This window comes from Atheta coriaria, unplaced genomic scaffold, assembly GCF_025399875.1.
Source record: "Atheta coriaria isolate IRGN ID8LTWV9N9 unplaced genomic scaffold, Caltech_Dcor_3.1 hic_scaffold_9_pilon, whole genome shotgun sequence".
Taxonomy (NCBI): domain Eukaryota; kingdom Metazoa; phylum Arthropoda; class Insecta; order Coleoptera; family Staphylinidae; genus Dalotia; species Dalotia coriaria.
In genome coordinates, this window is record NW_027045451.1 from 14401954 (window position 1) to 14426395 (window position 24442).

Sequence of the window (24442 nt, forward strand, 5' to 3'; positions counted from 1 at the left end):
AACAAACAAAAACATCCAATTTATTTATGCGTTTGAATAAATGCAATTGATGTGGGTGAAATAATTAACAAAAAATATATTTGCTAAATAAATATTTAGTGTATTCACACTATTATTAAGTTGATTTTTTTCTCTTCAAATTTAAAAGAAATAATTAATGACGACTCCTACTTTATATTATTTTTTATTAGAAAAAAAAATTAAAACTCCATAAGTATAACGTAAGAATAATAAAAAAGTGAATAATTAATTGAATTAATATATGTGGCGCATGGCCTACTACGTCCCAGTCGATTCCACTTGATTCTGCTATTCTGTTGTCTGGGTATTATTAATTATTTCTCTATTATCGAATTGATACGTTCCACCTTGGTAATTACAGTTGGATGGCGAGCAAGCACAAGTTGAATAATAGATTTCGTTGATTTATGCATGGGCCACGTATGCAAGCAATAATTTTACGTGTATTACACACTTTTTTACTGTTTACTTTGTTCATCAGTGATTATATTTACAGTTCACCATCGTTATTACAATTAAAATATTCGAAAAGCTTTCGGACCAAAATTTACACGCGTAGATGATATCAATGTACATATTCAAGAATTTTGATCTAAAATATAAAATATTTGCGAAATTAATGGTTCTTTGATTTGTTTATAATGAATAGAAGTTTTGAAATAAACAAATTAGGAAAAGATGCAAAACTGGTCATATTTAAGCGGCGATTATGAAATTAAGTTATTATAAGTTAGGTTAATAGTTGGATATTTATTTATATAAATAATATATAGTTCCAAATAAACATTAGTTAAGTTTTAGTTTGCAAAATTAGTTGCAGTAATATGCCGTAGGTTTGAATTTCCCGCGTTATGCGCGTGTCGTTAGCCAACCGTTTCGTGCGCGACGCTACCGCTGGCCGTCTTCCCACCGTGGTGCGCCAGGGCAACCCGCCTGTGCCGTCTGTGCATGAGTGTGGCCGTGCGGCGCGAGCGAGCGAGTGTCGAGAGTGGATGTCAGTAGTGAGGTAAAATGGCTGCCAGCGACGATGAGCCTATGCATCATTTATACGAAGTTTTTACCACTTGTTTTAACAAAATCGCCAACAAAGCACCAGGTGAGTGGGTTAGAACATTATTTTCGGCACGGCGCGTGTAATTCGTGTGCAAAAATCGCGCCGGCCCGGCCGTCGACAGCGAATGCATTGTGTGTTTGGGTTTGCGCTCCTCTTTGGGGTCCGTGTTTCTCTCGGTGTGTGCTGCCTGTGCGACGCGCGTGTATCAACATCAACCGTGTGCGAGAGGAGCAATAGTTTTGCGCTAAGGTGTAGCTCGGAGTGGCTGTACTAGAAACATTCGTTGTTGGTGTGTTATTTACATGTGAACTGGCATCATCCGCGTCCCAAGAGATCCGGAGAATAAAATGCCGTGACGAAAAGCCGTGTGCTCATATTGCTGAAGTTCTGCGTCTCTCGGTGATGATTAATCCGTAGTTTTAAGAAACTCGTGTGCTCAAAACATGTACAAAGTTACCAATATTATTGTTGACATACGAGACGTGGAACCACTAGTGCTAGTGATAGTAAACTATCACGATTCACACAATTACACTCTAAAATACATTAAACTGAAAAATGAATCGGTGAGTTTCGACAATAACGGTGTGATGAAATTCAAGTCAAGCTGTGATAACAACATATTCGTATAACATATATATTCGGCAGGTATAAATATGCTCATTGACAATCGGTCGCGTGGCGCGATAATAAATAATAATCGATTCCGTATATATTTTACTTTATTAAATAAGTTTCATTGTATCAGCCCAGCTATATATTAGTTTATATAGACATAAATAACATTTATTTTATCTTAAATAAATATAAGAAAAAGTGAACTCTGTTGACTTTTTTGGTATATATTGCTTTCGAAAATTACTTAAACACATGTCGTTCAGTCGTATATACTCAGTATCTATATAGTAACAGAAAATCGGTCTCGCTGTTTTTGTTTTACTCTGATTTCGGTTTTTAATTTCTTCGTGCGTCGATGGCATTTCTTCATTTTTAATCCGACCGCGATATTTAAACCGCGCGCACTTCTTGCTTTTATTCGTGACGCGTAGTTAAGGTACTCTTAGTTACGGATGCCACTCGAGCAGTCGAAGGCTCGCATTAATATTTTATCATCGCATTCCGCTCGAAACGAATTCTATTATTATTAAAGCTGTCTCGTACATAGTGCGGATACGCGTTGCATGCGTCTAGCCTAGACGGCCGAGGGCTTGTTCGTGCACATTAATCCGAATCTCGACTCAACGAGTCGATGCGCGATGTCTGTTCAAGTGGCGTTGATGCTCAAATGGTAAAATTATGAGTAATAATTCGATATTAGTTTTGCGCTGCTGGAAATTGATGTGTGAGGTGATTGAATCATCAAATACTCACACACCTTGTGGATATTGAAAAGTTGTACAAAACTGTTATGCGCGTGTACAAGATTTTTTTTTTGTTTTTGAGCATTTTTAGAACAATATAATGGGCACTTGAATCAGCATAGTTTTATTGATAGATTCCTACCAATCGGTTCACACACTTATCTCGCGGAAATGCGAATGAGCACTGATAGTTTGTATTCTTTTATACATTTTATGTTTTTGATTGCCATAAGCGCCATATGGATAGTGAGAAAAAATGTAATAATCCGCATAATTCGCATCGTTGCATTAATTGGCACAAAAGGATTTCCAATTTATGACTGCTTGCAATTCAACGGAATCACTTTCTGCATAATCATCGTGAACACGTGCATACCAATATTATCAAATGCTGGGAAGATAATGATGACTACCAGGCTCGGCTAATAGAGTACTACGAAGTAGCTTTGCAACACCGTGTTGAAATTGACGTCTAGTTTAATATGTAAACTGATATATTCGTTGTATAATGCACGCGCAAACGAAGGAGTGCGCCAGCTTAGTGGGCATAGTTTTGACTGACTTAAGCAACGGTATTTCGGCTGGCTTTTTTAAATCTAGGTAGGTTTTATCTAAGGATGCTAGGATCAGCCCGTGTTCACACAAAGGTATTATATAGGGTGTACCACTAAAACTTATTTCTTTAATGTCTCGGTTATTCTAATACTAGTTGTTTCTTGTGCGCAAATTGTAATTTAGATACACCTTGTAAGGAGTTAGAGTGAATTTGTATGTGTACTTCACTTGGGGAGGGTGGTAGTAGATAATATATGTGAATGTGTGTATGCGATGGTTGTAAACTTGGGTGCTCTCGCGCGACGTCACCCTTGCACCCCTTGTTGCCATGGCGACCTTCAAACCGTTTCGGTGCGTCGTTCCTAGGTAGTTGCGGCAAGGCGGTTGCGATTCACTGCGCGCACTACCACCAACCAATCCACCCCATCGTCCTCCTCTTTCATCGCGCGTTCACCATGCATGACTCGCAGTTTTGTACCGGTAAACAGGTTCATGCGAATCCACAGCCGACTTTAACGCTTCTAATCGTAATTTTCGTATTGTTATTTCTTGTTTGTACACTTCAGATACTACTGTATTGTTGATTTTGCGAGATGTGCACAACAATAAATTTCAGAGACGTGTTGCTTGACACTATCATTAACTGGGCTGGACACAAAAGTTGTATAAGGAAAGGAATTCATCCCGTTAAGCTTTTTACAGTTTTTGTGCGTCAGCGTCGCAGTTTATGGTTGGCACTTGTGTTTCGGAGAGGATGTAGCAAAGTACTCCCTCGGGGAATCCCTGACCGTGGCGCCCCTAACTCACCCTGCAAATGTTTTACTAAATATTTTTGTATTTACCCGATTTTTAGTCGTACAAATATTGTACATTATGCAAGTGCATATTATTAATGTTATTATCGCTAATTTCTTCCCGGTCTTGATTGCTGTTCTGCCGTTCGTTATGACATTAAACGTAAAGTTGAAGATGAAGAGAAGAAAAGAAGAAAAAAACACAAGCGAAACGTAAAAAGTGTAGCGGTCGCGCGCCGCCGCAACTACCTGTGGAAACGAGTTTCGCTTCGTGCGGTTGGTCCGTGTGTACCTTTAAAGAAAAAGGACGGCAGATACAAAATAACCAACACGAATCGAACAGCTGTTGCTCGACACGCACACACACGTCGCTCACGCTGCCGTACTACACATACTCGCCAATTCGACGTCGCCGAACACCCGAAGAACTCTGAACTGAACTGTAGAACTAAGCGAAGAAAGCGGACGATGCACGCGTGTGAGATGTGTGTTTGTATTCATGTGTGGACGACCGAAAATAATATACGTAACGAACTCAAATCAGGGTCAATTTACACTTAAGCGCGAAATGCACGAATTTCAAACCTTGAATTTGTTATGGCGTGTGTGCACATGATTGAACAACGGGGTGATTGTGATTCGGGCCGTGTGGGAAGCCGGTAAAGATCATCATCGGCGAAGCGGGCGAATTAAACTATAAAATAGATAATACCGTCATCGGCGGCATGAGGCTTGATGGGAGGGCGCCATTTTGTTTGTTTGTTTATTTACTTACAAGGCTTCTTTGCTGCGTGTGATTGCTCTTCAAGTTACTGCTTTAAGGTCCATTTGCGCTTTTCAGTATTTCACATTGCGGTTATACACTCGGTATGCCCGCGCGTGTAGATGTGTGTGTCTACGCCCTTGGTTTGCTTGCTTTGCTCACTTGCCGCTTCAGATGATTTCGTTTGTGGATAAGTAGTGTGATCAAGTTTTGCTAGCACGGCACGCGTTAACTTTCTTTTTAGGGTTTTTGAAATAAAAATATTTATTTGTTAAATCATGGATAAGTTACATACTCATACTTCACCTCTAGTTGTTCATAACAAAAGTCTCCACAAATCGAGTTCAGGAATACTGAAATATCTAATATATAAATAATTAAGCGGTGGAAATAATTCATGCTCGAAGAGATGCAAATCCTTCGATAATAAATACATAAATAATTCATTATCAACTTAACCACACGCTTGGGCAATTTTATAATTATCCGCTGTGACGAAACCGATCGCCATGCTGAACATAACCGGGCAAACATTCTATAATTATATGTAATTCTTTTCAATTAGACATCGATTAGCAACGAGCGCTTCAACCGCTCGCTTTAGAAAGGAAATTTTACACTGACTGAAAGAATGTTTGCGTGATTGAAATTAACTGTAATAATTTTGCTTCCATAAAGCTCTTTTAACCCAAAAAATGTGCTTCATAAGATAGTTTTCCATGAATACTAAATACTGAAAAAAAATTTCAAAGCTTTATAGCACTTTTGTTAGATGTAAAGTATTCCTGTAACACACTCAAGAGCGCCGTACTGTTCAAATAGAACTTTTAGATGCAATGAGCAAACATTCCGGAAGTCGTACGTCGCACGACTATAACGTATAAGTACCTTTATTATTACTATTAATAATAATAATAATAATGATCGCTGATGCGTTGAATGCCAAACAAAAATCGCCTTGCAATTAAGAGTAAATATTCGAGTCGTCAGAGATCGATCTCTGACTTCCGTGGCGCGCGGGATTCGTTCGCTTGGCGACAATTTCTACGCATCACTTAATCATATGAATGTGCCGGGAGCAGTGTCGCATTTACTCGAGCGTGTTAAAGCATCCTTTCATAAAATTACAGCGACTGTTTAGCATAAATGAAGCGATATCCTTGCTACAATTAAAAGCTCAGCGAGAGTAAAGAGCTAAGGATGTTGCATGCGAGTCAGAGAATCTCTAGGAGAATTTTATTATCATAATGGACACGGTGTAATGGGATGTTTTATGGACTGCGACTTTGTCGATGCCAAGTAAGCACTATTTTGTGTGTAATTTACTTCTAATTTAAACGGATTAACCGCGTGTAGTTGTAGCAAAATATGCGCGTATAAAAGTTGTGAATAAAAGCATAAAAATATATTTGAATGTTCATCGCTTGTACCTATGTACTTGTGAGTACGATTTCAGCATATTTACGTGTTAGTAAAGAAGAAGGTCCCTTGTCAGTTTACAGTTACAGTTCATTCTCCTTATCCTGCTCTACGGTCCGACTATCGCATGCATTCAGCAGCCGGCCAGCAGAAAAGAAAGCCATCGTTTCTTGACTTTGAGATTCTTTCATTTTTGTATTAAATTTTTGCATTCTAATTTATTAACTAAATTATTTTGGCTAATTAATTGCTTAGTATTGTGTTAATAGATGCATTTTTTTGTTTCTTCTATGTTTTTGAGAGTACGCTTCTTTACGTATGTTCTCGTACGTAATTTCTTTACATTAGTTAGGAGTTCGGCGTGGTTTTCAGTCAGTTCGGCCGTACGAAACCGTCGAACGGGTTTCCGTACAACATCTGCCTTTTCTAGCCAACCCGGCCTTCGCGTCGCGGCAATTATACGGCCGCCTCGGATCGCTTTTCTTACTTATTCTTCTCTCGTACTACCGCAGCGAGCGCCGTTCTTCACATACTTGCGCACGTACGCGCGGTAGTATTGTGTATTAATAATAAAAAAAAGCATTTTACGAGTTGGAACTTTGGGAAGTTCGAAAAGCTTGAACTTTGAATCTTGAGCAGCATGCGCAGCAAGTACACGCGGGGTTCTCCCTCATAAGTAAGGATTTCAGTTAGATCTGTGACTGAAGACTTCTTGATCTCGAAAGATGACGAGCTCGTCGTCGGTTTACGCAAAGGGATATTATATCAACAACGCAGCGTGTATATGTAGAGTTTGTTTTTATTTACATTTGCCCTCCAACGTTCTACGGCGTTTTCGTACTGTATTGGGTGTATGCCGCCGAGGAAGGAGCATTTGTGTGTGTGCGAACGTTTGTTTGTGCATGTTCAGTTCGTTGACTTAATTTTTTACTTGCTTTTAGGCTTTTTACAACCTATGAACATTGAATACGCAGCGAAATAGCTCTCATTATCAATTCATACATCAAACGTTGATACTTTGTTTTAATCATAGCGTATTTTTGTGTCAAAATTTATTATTTTACTAATTATTGTTACTATTATAGGCCCCGTTTTCTACTTAGGTGTTGTCTGTGCATTCATATATGCTAATTAAATTGACTGTATTGTTTATATGCGCGTAGGCATTTTATTTTTACGAATTGAATAACAATAACCGTCGAGATTTTTGCAGGCGAGCACACAAGTCGAATTTCATTTATTCATGTTGAATAAGATATAGGTACATACTCGTACTGTCTCGCGGGTATTATCACCCAAAGTGTGTAGAGTGTTCCACCAAATATAGCCGTCGACTTTCCCTCTGTGTCGCGACCGCGTGCCATAGTTTTACCTTCGCGGTGAGTGCAACGCAACGCTTTTTGTACCCACGCACCGAAGTCTGCGGTAATCGTAATCAAGTAGTAGTGGGATAAACAAACTAGTGTGTTACCATTTAACTATTATTGCCTGACGGATGCCATAATTTGGTTTTTTATATATTTATTGTAGAGTATTTAATTAAAACTGAATTTATGTTCGAATGGTCGCCTTTGCAGCGAGTCTAATTAACGACTATTGGAATTTTAAACTTTTTCTGAATTTATTCCTTTTTATAAGTTTTACTTAGATGACTGAATTTAATTAAATAATGGTGTTGTTGAAAAAATAATTATACGGTTAATTTTTGCCTTTCTTAAGGGAAGCATTAATCTACGAAAAATGTTAACCACGAATTCTTGCAATTAAAACACATATATATGGGCTTGATACAAGTCATAAAGTTGAAACCACACTACTCGACCCTCATTGTGTAGGCTTTGTGTGTTGCGCGCCTCCGCCACCGCTGCCTAATCCTAACGAAGTCGCAGCCGACCCGCGCGCGCACGCGGATTTAGGAAGCGTGAATTCACAACCAAATGCTAGACACAGTCAGCGTCCGGGGCTACAATGCGAAATGATAATGATAATGACACTTTAAGATACTAATCGGTGTGGTGTGCCTGCTCAGGGAGCACTGACGCGGGCAGCTTGACCGTGCGCTGGACGTATCCAGCCAGGCTTGCACCGTCGCATGCAGATAGATATAGCCCAGACTCGCAAGGATAAAGATATCTCTCAAGGAATAGAGTTTATGAATACATTACACTTGCATACGCGTCTGTAATAGTTGATTTCGGTGGGAAGACGACTAAATTGCGGTCGGCTTTGTTATTTGCCGGGTAATCGTGTGACGTGCAGGTCATAATTTTACTCTTGGCGTGCTTTGTGGTTCAATTTGGTTTTAATTTGTGTGTGATATTTTTTTACAGAAAAACCTGGATTCCAGCCTCCTTATGGCGGAATAGATAACGGAATGGTAAGTTATTACATAATTAATTTAATAGAAATAGAATATAATAATAAGTTTGATTTTTATTTATTACATTTATGAAGTTCGTGACTGCTTTTCACTGTTTCGCAGTCATATGACCATTTTGTGATCGTAATAATACTATTTTCAGCGTACACGAGCTCATATAAGGTGGCTTCGGTTGCTAGTTTTATATTATTCTTAGTTCGCGATGAGGTTGCTTCTTTCGGTATTATTTTTGTTCCCGTGTGCCTTTTCCGCGTATTTTTCCAATTGCATCTTGAGTTTAGTACGTCGACGTCCAAGAGAGGGAAGCAATCATTTTCACGAGCAGCGGGACTGATGTGTGTGGGCGGTGTTTGAGCATTTCTAGTTGGGCTGGCTTGTCCGCTGCGCTACACTTCCACACTTTTATGCCACTTTAATGTCTAATGCGTATTTTGTTGGATAAGTTTTAGAGTTTTCGACCGTTACGTTCTTTCTTGTTTCCCCTTTTTTCTTCTTATTATAGTGGATGTTTATCGCTGATAAATGTATTGTTGTAGTTTTGTTTTCTTCAATTTTATGTCAACACTCGATGATTTTTTTTTGTTTTACGCTACAATGTCATAATGCATCAACCCTCCAATGTTTTTTTCTTTAATGTTTCTCCATAAAGAAGTCGGTATACATTTCAACGTGTAACGTTTTAAAGCGCATTACAGTTTGGCTGCGCGTCTCTCTCACTACCCGTCATTTTCCGGAGCGTTTTTCTACTTGTCTTCTCGGTTTATATTGTGCTTTGTTAACCTCCAGCTCAACATTTGGGGCGGCTCTATGCGATGTTCTTTTTATTTTCATAAGCCCACACGACTTTACTCCATACCGCTAGTACCCCAAAAATTTATAATTTCATCGTTTTGAAATTATTTCCGCCACCGTGCGCATTCTACATCTTAATTTTTTTTGTTCTTTTCGCTGTATATTTACCAAATAGATTATGTTTTGCGTGTGCGAGTGTACTTGGAGGTTTACAAAGTAAATAAATTTACAGGCGTACGCATTAAGTCCGGCTGGTCCGGGATACTCGGGTCCGGGCGCTAGTCCAACACAGGCCACGGGGGAACCCTTCGCCGCCGACAGTCCGTACTTTCCGTTCCAGGGGCGGCCCAGCCGTCTCTCGCCCGCAAAGGCTAAGATTACTCCGCGACCCAAAGACGAACCACAGCAACCGGGTGCCAACATTGATAATCAACAATGGGTGGTAAGTTACTTTTTGTTTTGATTTAGTATCTAATCTCATAATTTCGAATAGCCATTTAAGAGTATTGTACGTAATGGTAACAAGCATTTCAAAAAATTATCGTTGTATTCGATCAGCACGTGTACAACGTGATACGATCGGTGTACATTGCACAGGATTTGCTGATATATTTGGCTGTATGACTGACATACATTAAGCGAGCAAGTTGAGAAGGATTTATCAGCGCCTGGCACGAAAAATGCGCTCATTTTCCGGTTCATATTTACTAGCAAACAAACATTGCACGTAAAGCAATATGTGAATATTTTCCACCGTTTTACTTTACTGTCAGAAATTCGTATCACGAAAAACAAACATCGTTCAATTAATTCGGCGAGTTATTCGAACATGGGAAGGTAGCATATGAGTACGGTAGATATCTCAAAAAATCACATAAACACTCGCACTAAATTCGAAAGTTATTCTTTGCGGAGTCGTTTTAACAAATCAATTGCTTTCTTTCTTTATTATCAATTAAATCTATAATATGTAAATCAATAAAGAATAAAAATTGCACCGATTAGAAATGGACATAGCTAATACGAGATAATCGTTAATGAAGTTCTCGATTTACGTACGCAATTAAATCGATAATAATTTACGAAAAGCAGCAATTAGATTAAACGCAACAATAATCATTAAGAACAGATGTTTTTCAACTCACATTGCTTTAGCCGTTTGCGCAATTTCTTCTCATTTTTTGTTTCGTAGCTCACTCAACTAAATGTACATGGGTTGTGTCGTTGTCTGTAGTTTGTAGTTCCAATATTTGAGTGTTCTGCATCAACATTTGCTAGTTGGTAACGCATTAAACTTCTTTACGTGCTTCGTTATCGCTCATTAGTCATTTATTTCTTTTTGCGACTTGCAATCCCGCATGAGCTCGTGTTTTAATTTAATTACACATTTTATGCCAATCAATTCTGCGCGTATTAAACTTCGTTGGCCTTATCGACTTTGAGCATTATACGAGAATAATAAAAAAAGTGTTGATAATAATTAAATAAAGGTCGAATGACAAAATAACAAAGTATCAAACAACGCGAACAATCGCAACACTATTAGGAACTAGTAAATATACAAAATGACTCATGCAAGAGCATTGAATTGATAAGTATGCTAATCGTCGAACGAAGTGGAGCTTCTTATGTGCAATAATGCATTTGTTTTATCGCGATCGATGTTCATCGTAAAATCGCAAGTGTAAATATATATCGCGTTTAATAAATTATGTTTGACGTTTTTGTTTGACTACTGCACACGTTTTTATTTGTTAGTGGGACGGTCGCGCAAGTACAGAATATAGGAGTAATTTTGTCTCGAACTGTTTCGGACTGTTTTATAAGATAAATTGTATTCAATTTCGCCGCTAGATGCACTACATTGCGCTAGAAAGAGCAACGGTGCTCCGCTATTAATAATCGTTTATTTCATTTTACATTTAATACGTCTGTTGATTCAGTTATATGCGCTTTGTTCGAAATCTATATTTACGCATATCGAAAAGCGTAACACCGAGTTGTATCTACTGACTCGTATACGATCACTTGCATCATAAATATTTAATCGCGGCGTGACTATTAAATCACAGATGAAATAGAAGTATGTGAAATAACTGCAAATTTAATATTGCACTTTCTTCTGATTTTCTTTGTTTAATTGAGATTTGCCCGGATACAGGCCAATCCAGTAGTCTAACAAGCTGTATTGTTGTCATTTAATCTAGTAATTCTAACGCTTACCTTCATTCTGCATCGTGATTCGAATCGAAATCGTCATTTCATTGCTCTCGGCAACAAACTTCATATTAGAGTTAAATTTATATCGAATGTAACTTTCTGCGAAAGTACAAATCTTGTCATATTTAATATCAAACTACTCAAAGCGTAGTCAATATAAAGTATATTATGATTTGTGATAAAATCAGATATTTGTTTTATTTGTGTGAAAATGCCTCGAAGCATAAATAAATTATAATTTAATAATTATTCTCATAAAAGTTATAAATAAGAATGGCCATAAATAAATATCCACGCAGAAAAAAACATTTATTTGCCGAAATTGTTACTGCGTATAGAAAATATATTGGATGTTTGATATTTTTGGGAAATATAGTCGGCAATGAAACGTACTTTTCACGCTTTTTATCTGCTTAATGCACGCATTTGCATTCAACGTTTTTCATCTTTTTCGAACAAGCTATGTGCGATGTGCTCGCCGAGATAGATTGACTCGCCGCCCGTTCCCTGCTCCCTGCTATTTCCCAGCCAATATGTGTAACGTTGGTCTACGTTAGTAATCGACTTTATGATCGCCATAAAATCGCAAATTCTCTGCATTTGTGTATGTGAACGTGGATGTGGCAATAGCCGACGACCTCATAACGTATTCGAAAATTTTCGAGAGCAAATTTGAATGACGCACACATTCATACACGTTCATTTACACATGCGCAGATTTTCTTCTTTTGTTTTTGTTGCATATAAAAGAATGGTTGGATGGTGTGAATTCATATTACTTGATTTGCACGACAAATTTCTACATTTAATAGCATGCGTCTGTAAAATATATGATATGTAAAGCGCGTTAGAACATATTGAAAGTGCAAATATCAGTCTCCACTTTTAAATATTTAATGGGGGTAAGATTTGTGGCCGAAGTCACCCCCGATGGTGCACACAACACACTCTCACATGCGGATATAACCATCAGCCCTGTTCAGTGTAATATAAAGTGTAACTAAGTCGCGCTAGTGCAATAAAATAGGGGATGCAACTCAATGTTTCAGCGTAGGAAGCCCAGGGTGCAACTTACGGTTGGGGACGCTGTGACATGGCCACCCCCACGATTGAGATTTACCGACTATTACCTTCTACGATGCTAGGGAAGTAAAAAAAAGAGAACAAGCAAAATGACTAATTACCTAACTGTTTCGGAGATCCCTTCAAATCTTTTCCCCTAGACGTGCGCGCGTAAAGAATGTCGGGATACAAAGTAGTTTTCTATTTCGCGTCGCTTTTCGTATTCTTTGTTTTTTGTTCATGATCATCTTAAGGGCTGTGCTCAAGTTAATTCAGTTTGTATCTCACTCACATCTTTATTGTTGGATGTGTTAGATGTTAAAGGGTATTTTGTTGTTTCAGTCCGAAATGTACGAATTGCATGTGCTATCATTTGTTATTTGGGCCGGTCAAGACGTTGCTTTCCCTCACGGCCGAGAACGATCGTTTCGGCTGCTTGCATGAAAAAACAAAATAGTAAGGCAATTGAAATACGAGTAGTGCAAGCCAAATACGAGCAATCCCGTAGGATAATTGGGTTGTCAGTCATGGCAAATCACCGAGATACAACGCCGCGCAGTGAATGAAATAAACGGTTGTTCCTCTTCGAACTAACATGGAAGTATGTGTGCGTTTACTTGTGCTTATTCGTTCCTTCTATCCAATACACGCATTTTGTACTGCGATTCTACGATGGCCGATTGTTGTAATGCCATTGCTCCCAGCTTGTGCTTTCGCCTTCTCATGTCGATCTCTTGCTTCTTAAACAATTTACTTGAAAGGGTCACTCAGTCAAATCAGAAGTATTTACTTGGATATATTGAAAGACAATATCAATAATTGATAACAAAAACGTTTACAGGGAGTAGACTTGATTAAACCTGTTATCTCCTTTTCCAATAACTGCGCTGTAATTTGTTCGCTCGGCAACGATTTGAATGCGTACCGCCGTTGAGACACCCCCACATTTATACACACACACGTACATATCCCGCCACCAAAATGGGGTTGAAAGAGACGCAGCACTGGTCGAGCGAAGCACGAGGGACGGCAGGAAATCAAATGATACAAATTACCGGAGGCAGACCCTTGCCGTAACTCGAGCAAACAATAAATGCGCCGCATGCTCATTAATTAAAATCACCACGGAGAGCGAGCCCCATACAAAATGCATGCTTGTTTTGTAGAAAATTATAGGATTTGCCATAATGTCAACTCCAATATCTTGACTATCGCGCGTCTTGTTGTTAAACTGCTAGTTTTAATAAATAATGCTTATGACTCGCGGTTTACTTATTTGTTTATATTCTATATTCAAAGAGTTTTAAATTAACATTTGTAATTCATTGCGAATCTCCTTCGTATTTAAACACTACGTGTTTCCTTAATAATTTTTTACTTTGTTTTTACACTTATGGTTCTCCATTAATCATTTGTGAATAAATAAATTGCCGGTAGTTAATTATTCAATAAGTGTTTTGTTACGAAGTAAATTATCGGCGAGTTGACATTGAGTTGGCCTTGAAATATACATAAAAATAATGCCTATCGATGCTTCAAATGATAAATTTGCTAGTGAGCAGCGAATATTTGTTGGTACAAAGACATGCCCCACATTTTAATTAGCTATAGGTGTAAAATTATACATTTAATTTGTAAATGACTGATATTTCGAAGATTGCGAAGGTCATTATATATTCCGGAATGCACGTTGGCGTATACTATGTTTACGTAACAATTTTTCATCACGAAAAACATCAACTAAACTTTCTTAGGTCCGAGGACATTACAGTTATATTACAAAAATATGATACATTGAAAATGTGACAAAAATAGTAGTAATCTATTTTTAATCGGGATTTGTTTGTCATTGTTGTTATTGGTACAACCAATATTTATCTGGAAAGGAATCAAAGCTGAAAGCGAATACAGAATAAGTCCACGTCCACATTTGGTCGTTCAACCAATTTACAGAAACAAAAGGCTCTTAAGTTCTCATTGCTACCTATTGCTGCCGATTCGCAATTGCGTTTTTACTGCAACTGTACATACAACCGCATTTTATGAAATTGAGATCATCTCAAACGCATTGCTTTAAATTCCCGCACTTACACTTTATCCGCATTGTCAGCTGAGAAGCATACGCAAGTAGACGCAACCTCGATGGTTGTACATGCATGCATACGCATTGTAACCGCTAGCATAGCATCTATCAGCATATGTATGTGTGGGTGTGAATGTGCGTTAGAAGCTTGACGGAGAAGGGGCCCCCCGAGTTCCGAATGCAGGAGTCCCTCGCTCCGACGGTACACCTCGTCTAACTTGCGGCGTTAACGTGCTCGTTCGTGTTCCAACCGACATTGCGCTCAGTATTCATGTGGACGATGGCAGGTCGTAATAAGGCATAGTCTCCGGCGTTCGCGAGTTGGTGCCGTATTCGCGTACCGGTGCAATTGTAGTTTCTGGTTGACTCCTCGTTCGTTTTTAGACGACATTTTGGTTGGTCTTCGGTTTCAACGTCTTTAGCGGCTGTCGCCGGTTAGATACGTACTCGTTAATCGGTAAAGCACATGCGTAATACTAGCTAACAATTGTGTGAGTTAGTGTAAGCCAGGCTGGTTAATTCCGCGCAAACAAAAACAGTTTCGCGTTGATTAGAACTGTCTTCTTTAGCGCACGGCGCTAAAGGAGCCAGTTACACAAAAACATTCCGCTGAAAGCATGACTAATAAATACGCACTTTTCATGCAGCCATTGTTTTGTCATTCTTTTTGTGTGCATGAATGTTTACGTAAAACTGTGCGGTGGTGACCTGTTTGTGTTTCAATTTGCGGGTATTGTCATTAAGTATGGAGTACACGAATCCGTTTATCCACAATAAGGGTGCGGGTGGAAGTACGAGCGGCAAATTTTGGAAATATAACCAATGCGAAAGTGGGGTGAGTGTAGTACCTTCAAGTTTTTGGAACTGTGTTTGCCTATATATGAATGTGTGTGCTGGCATTTCATAATATGAGCTTTGGACGAAGTGAATATGCACCCTCCTTGAAAAGGTTGTGCTTCCTGTTTCAACCGAACGCTGAGTTTTTGCTGTACAATATTTATATTGGAAATGGTTATATGCGTCCGATGGAATATTAAGCGAAAAGTATTGAGAAGCAAGGCAATTTTCTAGAACACGCATTGTCACTTAATTCGTTTCGGTTTCCCACGCGTTTTTGCTTCTTTGTCTTTTCTATGGTGTGTGTGCACTAGCAACTAGCCGTGGGGCCGCGGGTATTACGCGTGCTTCCACTTACTTCTCCTCCTTGACTTTAACGTGCTAGCTTACTTATTATGAATTTACTATAAATAGATATATGTTGGTTAAATTGTATCAATAGTGTTATATATTGTACCAATAGTTTAATGTCTACAAATATTTTGCAAGAATTATACTAACTCACGCGTAAGTACATTCGTGTATATGAACATCTGATTAATCGGAGTTATTGATTATGTAACATATTTTTCCTACTTCCACCTTTAAAGCGGCAGTTTTTCCACAGACACGAAAAGAGGTACTTTAAACACGGACTGCTAAAGTCGTGAGTAAAGGACTTTACTCACGGTCTTTATTGAAATACAAAAGTTCAAATACAAAAATTCAACGTGGAAATAGTGGGGAAGCAAGAAAATAGCGTAAGCATCACGTGGCTAAACATTGTTACACACTCGATTGATTAAACGCTCGCTCGCTCATAATCAATCTCGAACAAAACTTCCATTTAGTCACTTGATACTTAATATACTATTTCGCACCTTTTTTAAAAATCTTTTTACCTTTTCATCATAATTTTATTAAAAAGGGTAGACCGGGTTATTTCAACAGTATCTCAATGGTGGAGCTAATGTATCATTTTAGTCGTAAGGTATCTTCAAATAAATAAAAACCGGCTGCCACATTTACGTATTGGCTCGTCTGATATTCTGCGGTTTCTTTAAACTGCCATTTTATACCTGCGAACTACTCGGGAAATGTAGTGGGAGAAGGTACGGTCGTAGGGTTACCTGATTAGTTATGCGAGAGTGCGCTGATCGGGAACCTGTGAAATGTGGAGTTTAGAGAGTGAATGTTTGAGTCATTCGTACAGGCTAGCGTGCCCTTCTACTTCTTCTGGTCTCACACTATTGCGTACGAAGTCGAACGCTGGGCCTCATAATGTTGGCGTTATGAGTAGGTGGAATGACAGTAAAAATTAATAGTTTCGTTTTTAACCACCACCTTTCCGATAAACTTTTTTTTAAACATGTGTTCTAATATTATAACATATGGGGTTTCTGAACAGCACGTGTAACACGGAAAATTGCTTATATAGTTTTCTAACAAATCATAACGACCACCACATCTAATTGCAGGTAATTACTCTATTGCTTTATTGTTTTAAAGCAGTAATTAGGTGTTGCCAGCTTCGTAACTACTTGTACTACTTAAATGTAAATGATGTATTCTCAAATCTGACTCGTATTGATTTTGTTTTCCCTTAAGTATAGGTTTTCTGTCAACTATCATAACTATTCTTATTTCTGTGCAAATTAATTAAGGCGTCTAATCGGAAAATGATTGGTTGTAAAATCGTCTTGTTACATTTGGAAAGTAGGTACATTTATTATTTATCCTCACGCCTACAGTCTCACGGTGTGAGAATTTTGCGGACAAGCCCACGCGGATTGGAACACATTTTTCACCCTCATACAATAATACAAAATGCATGTGTATCTGGATGCATTTGAATTTCACGAAAAAAAAACTTTCTCAAATATTGATGTGAGACCATTCTTCAATGTGGAAATGTATAATTTAAATCTAGAGTGTAATAAATCATAAAATAGAATTTTTAAACAAATGGTTTTACGCGGTTAAACATTTACAGATCGACACAATAATGCACTTATTGTTTCGTATTTGAATGAACGCTGTTCATCGAATGTTTGAAAGCGCGCGAAAAATCAACTTAATTAAGTGCATCTTATCAACGGCGCGCACAGGTTGCGGATTTACCGCGAATGTGCCAAATTAATTATTCATGCGTGCGACACGTAATACTCATATCGCGTATTGTTACTCGCTGCCACTCGGCATCCATTATCATAGTGATTATCATCCAATGTTCACGCAACGTTATCTGCCACTCGAGGTACATTCCTGCGATCAGAAGCATTTTCTTGTTTCTACTCCATATTTAAACTGCGCTTGCTTATAAGACTATGTACATGGTGTGCATTTTAAAATGTACCTATGTAGGTACACATTTCCATTTCTAAGAAAACTTGTAGGTATGTACAATGTCAATTTTTTCCTTTCGATATCGACTTTCTTTGTCCGAAGAAGTCGATACGATTTTCGGGGCCTTGAACAGCAGATTGGCATATATACATACTTCAGGAACTGGCACGCTTTTACGATTTGTTTGGCTCTTCCCGTTTCGTAAATGGAGAGCGCGCCGCACTCACGAGTCCGCTATAAATTTTTGGAGGGACGAAAACAGCGCGCAAGCTTACTACCTCCCTGTATTTCTTTATGCTACTGACTGTAACAATGCTGTAGCACGGGTCGGGAAAGCTCCGATGCTCGTACTTTTTCTGCTTGCGAGTGCACTTGAGGGCCGCTTATTTCTATTGCTTCTTCTTGTCCTTGTGTTCCGTACGGTTGCCACATTATACGCGCTCCCGATTTATTATTACTTGGGAATGCTCGGTCACTATTTTAAGTGACCATTCAGCAGTATTCCACGCACTATTCTGCTTTTTCTATACACTCGACATGATCCCAAGGAAGGATCAAGCGATATTATATACCTATTCGCATAAATCATTATTTCAATATATACTTTTTCTGGAGTTGCACGAAAAATGCAAAAGCTCAATTTTAAGACTTTGCCATGTTAATGCTGTAGAGTATTTTGATTTGTATGAGTCGCACTCATGTCATATTTTTCACCAGTTAGCATAACATGGTCATTACGAGGTTTGAGCGAAGACGGAACACAAATGGGATGGAAGTTAAAGTTAAACATAGAGATAGTAAGTCATTGCAAAACAGTCAATTCAGTATAGCTCGATAAGGAGAGGAAAGTTGTTATTATTTATGATTCATTGATTTGACTTGACTTCAGTAATATTAATTGAACACCATTCCCCCATTAAGCCATTAATTGTATCTGTACGTGCGTGCTATAAAGATTAACTATATAATTCGGGCGTGCAATTCAATCAAATAATATGATTTCAATGGAAGTATGCTTGAATATATGACAGATAATGCCATTATGTGTGTACACGTGTTGACAGTTGGTGTTTCTTTGTTTTTAGTATGGTTCGGATGAATTTGCTCACGACTCACCACGGTACACTTCGCCGGCGGCGCCGGGCACCGGCTACTACCTCGGCTCGGACGGCACGACGCCCGGCACCGTGGGTGACTGGCCTGGCTCATACACGACGCCGTACCAAACCTATGAGCACTATGGTCTCACGCCCGAAACGGATGCGGCCCAAGGATTGCCACCCATGTCTTCATTCCGTGCCAATGGAACCCCGGCGACGACGGCTCCACAAACGAATCCCGCGTTCGCGCCACACAACGACGGCATTAGCAAAGCACTTAACGTAAGCATTTATATTGATTTTGGATGATTTTTATAAAATCAATGTTTTGATGTGTTGCTTTTTGAATCGGCAGATTTATCCAATAGAGCAGGCTAGCGCGAGTAGTTACAGTTCGGCGCCATCGACGCCTGTGAGTTCACCGCCGCCGTTGGCACCTTCAACATGGCTCGGAAATCACAATGCCCCAGCACATTCTCCGCACTACACTCAAGCAGTTGCCAACAGTGGAGCACCTCAGGGTATACACATGGTGAGCCTGCCGTTTTCTACTTTTGTGTGTTTTACCAAGTGTCTGATTGGAATGCGCTAGTTGCTTATTTACCGCTTTTTTTTTATTTTTTTTGTTTGCATGGTGTTTACGTTTTTTTGCGAAGACCCCAGTTTTCGACGTGCAACGTGTAGACGATGCCATCGTTTTACTTAGAGATCATGCTGAGTTGCAAGTGAGTTTTCATTTTCTTTTTTCCTCAAATTTTAGTATATAATTTTCATAGTGACTTAATATAAAAATTAATTGTTGTTATCATTTAGGGAACACGAATGGAAGAAAGACTAGACGACGCCATAAACATTCTCAAGAATCATGCGGAATCGCAAATTAACATGGGGCAGCTGCCGCCCACGTTAACCGGCACGCAGATGACTTCCCTCGGTGGCTACGCACCTCCACCGGCCGATCCGCATCTACCCGATCCAGTGAAAGTCGAGCGAGCGACGTACAACAGCAGTAAGCATACGCACGCTTACATTTATTTGCACCACATCAGAAGAATGTTTTGATATTACAGAGAAACGCAAAGAACCACCAGACAGCGATACTAAACCTTCTAGTTCCGTTGAATCAGCCAACTCCACCAGCGGAGGTGTACCCAGCGGAAAAGGCGCTAAGCGGACGAGGCGGTTGTAAGTTGAATCATTTTAAATATATTCATTTATATGAACAATTCTTTAATTATGTAACGATGTAAATTGAATTTTTTGAGCGTATAATGTAACGCTATCATTTACTTTACACGTAAAATTTATCTTTAGTACTACTGAGGAGGAAGACCCTCCTGAAGAGCCCGGAAATAAGGCCGTGCGTGAAAAAGAGCGCAGGCAGGCCAACAATGTTCGTGAACGGTATGTAATAGCACGCTGATACAATGCCCTTAATTTTTATTCACCTCCGTACCACTTACGTTTAGCTTTCATCGGGCTATAGTACTATTTTTCAATAACACCTTTTCGTTGTTTGTATGGATTTGCGAAGGTCCATATTCATAATTGCAAGGCAATGTTACCCGCATTGGTGTGTAACAATTGTGGAGCAAGAATTGACCCGAACTTAATCACTTTGCAATACACATCCGTACAATACCAACTTATATTATTGTTATGCTTGTTTTTATTACGTTCTTCTTTCGTTACTTAAAATACTGTATTTTTCCTTAATAACCCATTTAAAAATTCGTATTATGTGCAATGTTGAATATGGGCCAAGAAATATTTTTGTACCTTCATCTTTTTACTGCAGGAACCATACTTTTTTATATAATGGTGACATCGTGAGAAACTTTTGTCGAAAATCTGTATTTTTGTGTTAATATTATTTTTAATACCCAAACCGTTCTCAACTTTGCGTGCTATTACAGACGAATCAAATTAAAATCATGTAAATCATAATTAAGTACGTTTGAGAAGAGACAAATTATGTAATGGTGTATTTGATCACATCTCTCAAACCTGCTATGCATTGCTGCTCATAAGGGACAGGCAATTTTAACACGGGTTTAGTTGTTCCAGCGCGGAAGAAACGGAAGACGGAGATTTAGATCCCGCCCAAAAAGCACAAAGAGAAAAGGAACGGCGGCAGGCTAATAATGCAAGAGAAAGGTGCGCTTTTCTTTCTTTTATTATTGACTTGACTGTTACAGTATCATTTGTTTGTTTGTTTGGCCTATATTCATGTGCACTTGTTTGACAGATTCCTTAAGTACATCCCGTTTTATTCTCTAATTGATACTGAGATTAGAACTTAACCGATTTTGAATGAAATTCATGTGTTATTTTTTTCTCCAGGATACGTATCCGTGATATTAACGAGGCTCTCAAAGAATTAGGACGTATGTGTATGACGCACCTGAAAACGGACAAGCCTCAAACTAAATTAGGTATTCTTAACATGGCTGTTGAAGTGATTATGACATTAGAGCAACAAGTTAGAGGTAAATAGTTTCTTAAAGGAAACTTCAAATTAGTATTTTCTAAAATGTTATCTTTTCAGAGCGAAATTTGAATCCTAAAGCCGCTTGTTTAAAGCGACGTGAAGAAGAGAAAGCGGAAGATGGGCCTAAGTTGGGAGTTGGCCCACCACATCACATGTTAGCGCCACATTATTCCACTATACCTGTACGTATTTCATTTCAACTGATTTCAAATTATTAATGGACTCGTGAAATGCATTAGTATCGACAACCATTATCAATGTTTCAGGGTCCTCCACCAAACTTGCCTCATAATCCAGGACAGCCCCAATAGCATTGCTAAACGCGATAATACACATCAAATACAATGAATTGCAAAATATTAATACAAAAGTAAACATTTAGAGCAAAGGAAACGAACACACTGTAAATACACTCACCGAGACAACGCAAACAAAGTTCTACAAAGTAAATGTAAAGTTTAAATATGAATTAGGAATGGCAATGCGAACTGGGCGAAAACAATGCCGGTTCGTCGGTACAAAAATTTTCAACTAAATGATGGAGACAACTAAACTTACCTAAATCAAGGGACTTAATAATGAATAGGAAGAAATCATTCTCATCAATGAATATTAATTAATAGATGCATCGTCATTACTACTAATAACCGAACAATGATAGTTATATTTTTTTAATATAAAAGAAAATATAAAACGAGGCGGATTGTAATTAGTTGAGAAACGGAAAATGAAGAGCATCATATTTGAGTTCAGTACGGCTAGTACTGTAGTGTTACTGTAATATTAAGCTGAGTAATAACAAAATGTGGCGTTGATGATGGACGCCATTTTCAGCGTTTTTCTCTCATATATGGTTTAAAACGGAACGAACAAACAGCTTTCACATGACGGAACCACATCTTAGGCAAGTTAAACTTTGCTGCATTGATTTATTTGCAACCATTGAGATTTTACACGAATCTCTAGATAATTTACTTTTGCCCCAGTATACTTACTTATTTTAGTAATTTTACTTATTAATTATTTGATTAAGTGCCAAAATGATGCTTACGTATCGCGATCTCGCTATTAACGAAGGATATGAACTGTTGCCATTTATTTAATCTTTGTAGTATTTTATTTTTTATGCTATCATGACACATTATCATATTAAATATACATCACGACGTCAACATAGAAAATTTACATGACCAGATCAGGAAGAGTGCAGAAATTTGATTTTTATTTTTCTCATCTATGGCCTGAGCTCAATTAAAAAGTTACATTGCTGCACACGTTGACAATATTCGCCATCTTTTGATTTAAACTTTTTACTTCTTGAACCATATAAGCGTGAAAAATGCAATTAGAGCGCTTCCGAATGTTTAGAAGAATGAATGATGAGTACAAACAATGTTTTGACGCGAAGTAAGAGACATTGATAACGTGTTCAAGTTTGACGAATTGTAACCGCGTTGCGACGCATTATTTCCTGCAAATAACGCGCCGCAACTTTACACCTCCGAAATCATTGTACATATAGTAGGATTGTTTTCTTACAACATTCAATGAGGGTAATAATTTGTGTGCAACGACCGCCACCCCTGACGTCCATCGGTCTGTAATCGAATGTATGTCGATAAAGCATTGTTTTGTACAGTTGTTAAAACTTCGGACCCATGGACGTCGGGCGTATCAGAACTATTCTGGCGGTCAGCCTCTGTCTGGCTTCACCCCTGAATTCGTATATTTAAATTATAATAATTAATTAATGGGGAGTATGATAATGTAAGAATGCGTTAAAACTATGAGTTGCAAAGGAACAAAGAGAAATCATAGTGTTCATTTATGTCAAATGAATCAATTGAACTGCGAAATACAAACAATTCTATGTTAATATGCTCTAAACGTGCAAGTAAACGATGTTTAATAATGACTATTAAATTTCGAATGGATGTTATTGTGCAAACAAATATGTTAAGGGAAAGTCATTCAATATTTTACTGAAACGGAACGCTGCGAAATGATGCAATTTGATTCTTTCCCTGGCACCTTTTTTTATATACATTATAAATATTATACATAGATTTATTTAAGTAATTGATAACTTTATTATTTCTTTAGATTTATTATCTTATTATACAAAATAGGAATGTACTTTTTAGTATTTTTAAGCAAGCATTATTTATATATTATTGTTTTATATTATTTCTGTTGTTAAGCGCGACCGACATAGTAGTTTCTGTTGAGTTAATGGCAAATGATTTTTTCTTTAAATTAAATTTAATTTTTCATCATACTTTCGCTCATCTACACACAATATACGCAGTATTAAACTCATAAAATGAAACTAATACATATAAAACAAAGCAAACAATCACATAACTTGCAAATAAGAGCTCGGAGGTGGATGTAATAGCGTGTATTTTTATTTTATAGCCTTTAAACTTTTTTGTGGGAAACTTAGGCAGCAAAATTTATTGCAGTAAATCTTGCAAGAGTTTAATAGACCTTTTACAGCGATTTCACATGCAGAGTAAACACTTGCGATTAATACTTCTTTTGCATTGAATATACATCGTATCGAATACAAATTTGTCCACTGTTGATGCTCGCAAATTCGTATTTGATATTGCGAAATTGCAATTAAATGTACAGCCAATTTAACATAAAATTTATATTTTTGTAGAAATCTGCATTGTTATGTAATGCTTATTTAAACATTGACTTCACAAGACGGTAACGACGGTGCATACAATTCAAATAGAAGTAAGCAATGGTTAATTTTGCGCAAACACGACTCGTAATGCTTCAATGAAAATTGATTGTAACGAAAGGAGTTGAACCGAACACGACATGATCCCTGTAATGAGAACTATGTGGTAAAAAAACTACAAATACAAGCTGATGTTGTATAAACGTTTAATAAGGAACAAAACGAATGTGTTTTTACGTATATATTGAAGAATTAAGAAAAATATTTAAATAAAATAAAATATTGCGTGATGAAGATTATAAGTTAGGTAATTCATCTAGACATTCAAATGATTATCAACTATATGTAATATACAATACGTACATAATATACTATGTGCCATTTTTCTAAAAAATACTTGTTTCAATTTTATTATCTCAGAAACCAAAACTGTATTTCCAATTTGCAAAAGTGGCCATGAGATATGCAAGATAATCATGCTTACTTGGTT

The 24442-nt window shown here is 37.9% G+C and overlaps 1 protein-coding gene across 10 annotated transcripts; it reads left to right on the forward strand.

Annotated features, from left to right (window-relative positions):
* The first annotated feature begins 958 nt into the window (after positions 1-958).
* On the forward strand, positions 959-24321 carry da (transcription factor daughterless). 10 transcript variants are annotated; one of them, XM_065312359.1, is made up of 12 exons: positions 959-1117; positions 8298-8344; positions 9372-9581; positions 18752-19048; positions 19122-19298; positions 19423-19491; positions 19580-19775; positions 19819-19951; positions 20825-20923; positions 21110-21255; positions 21315-21439; positions 21524-24321. In XM_065312359.1, exons 1-12 carry the CDS (start codon positions 1033-1035, stop codon positions 21566-21568), a joined length of 1629 nt encoding a protein of 542 aa, XP_065168431.1. In that variant the 5' UTR covers positions 959-1032; the 3' UTR covers positions 21569-24321. The 10 variants fall into 10 exon arrangements, with proteins under 10 accessions (XP_065168431.1, XP_065168433.1, XP_065168438.1 ...); XM_065312361.1 differs by having other exon boundaries at positions 20834-20923; XM_065312360.1 differs by lacking the exon at positions 20825-20923 and adding an exon at positions 20081-20170 and having other exon boundaries at positions 960-1117.
* Positions 24322-24442: the final 121 nt, after the last annotated feature.

What these genes read in the sequence shown, in the direction of transcription:
- da (XM_065312359.1), top strand. Translation starts at nt 1,033, where the DNA reads ATGGCTGCCAGCGACGATGAGCCTATGCATCATTTATACGAAGTTTTT. An exon ending in TTGATAATCAACAATGGGTG is followed by an intron (nt 9,582 to 18,751) that starts GTAAGTTACTTT and finishes CTTTGTTTTTAG; the next exon opens with TATGGTTCGGATGAATTTGC. An exon ending in GCGAGCGACGTACAACAGCA is followed by an intron (nt 19,776 to 19,818) that starts GTAAGCATACGC and finishes CCACATCAGAAG; the next exon opens with AATGTTTTGATATTACAGAG.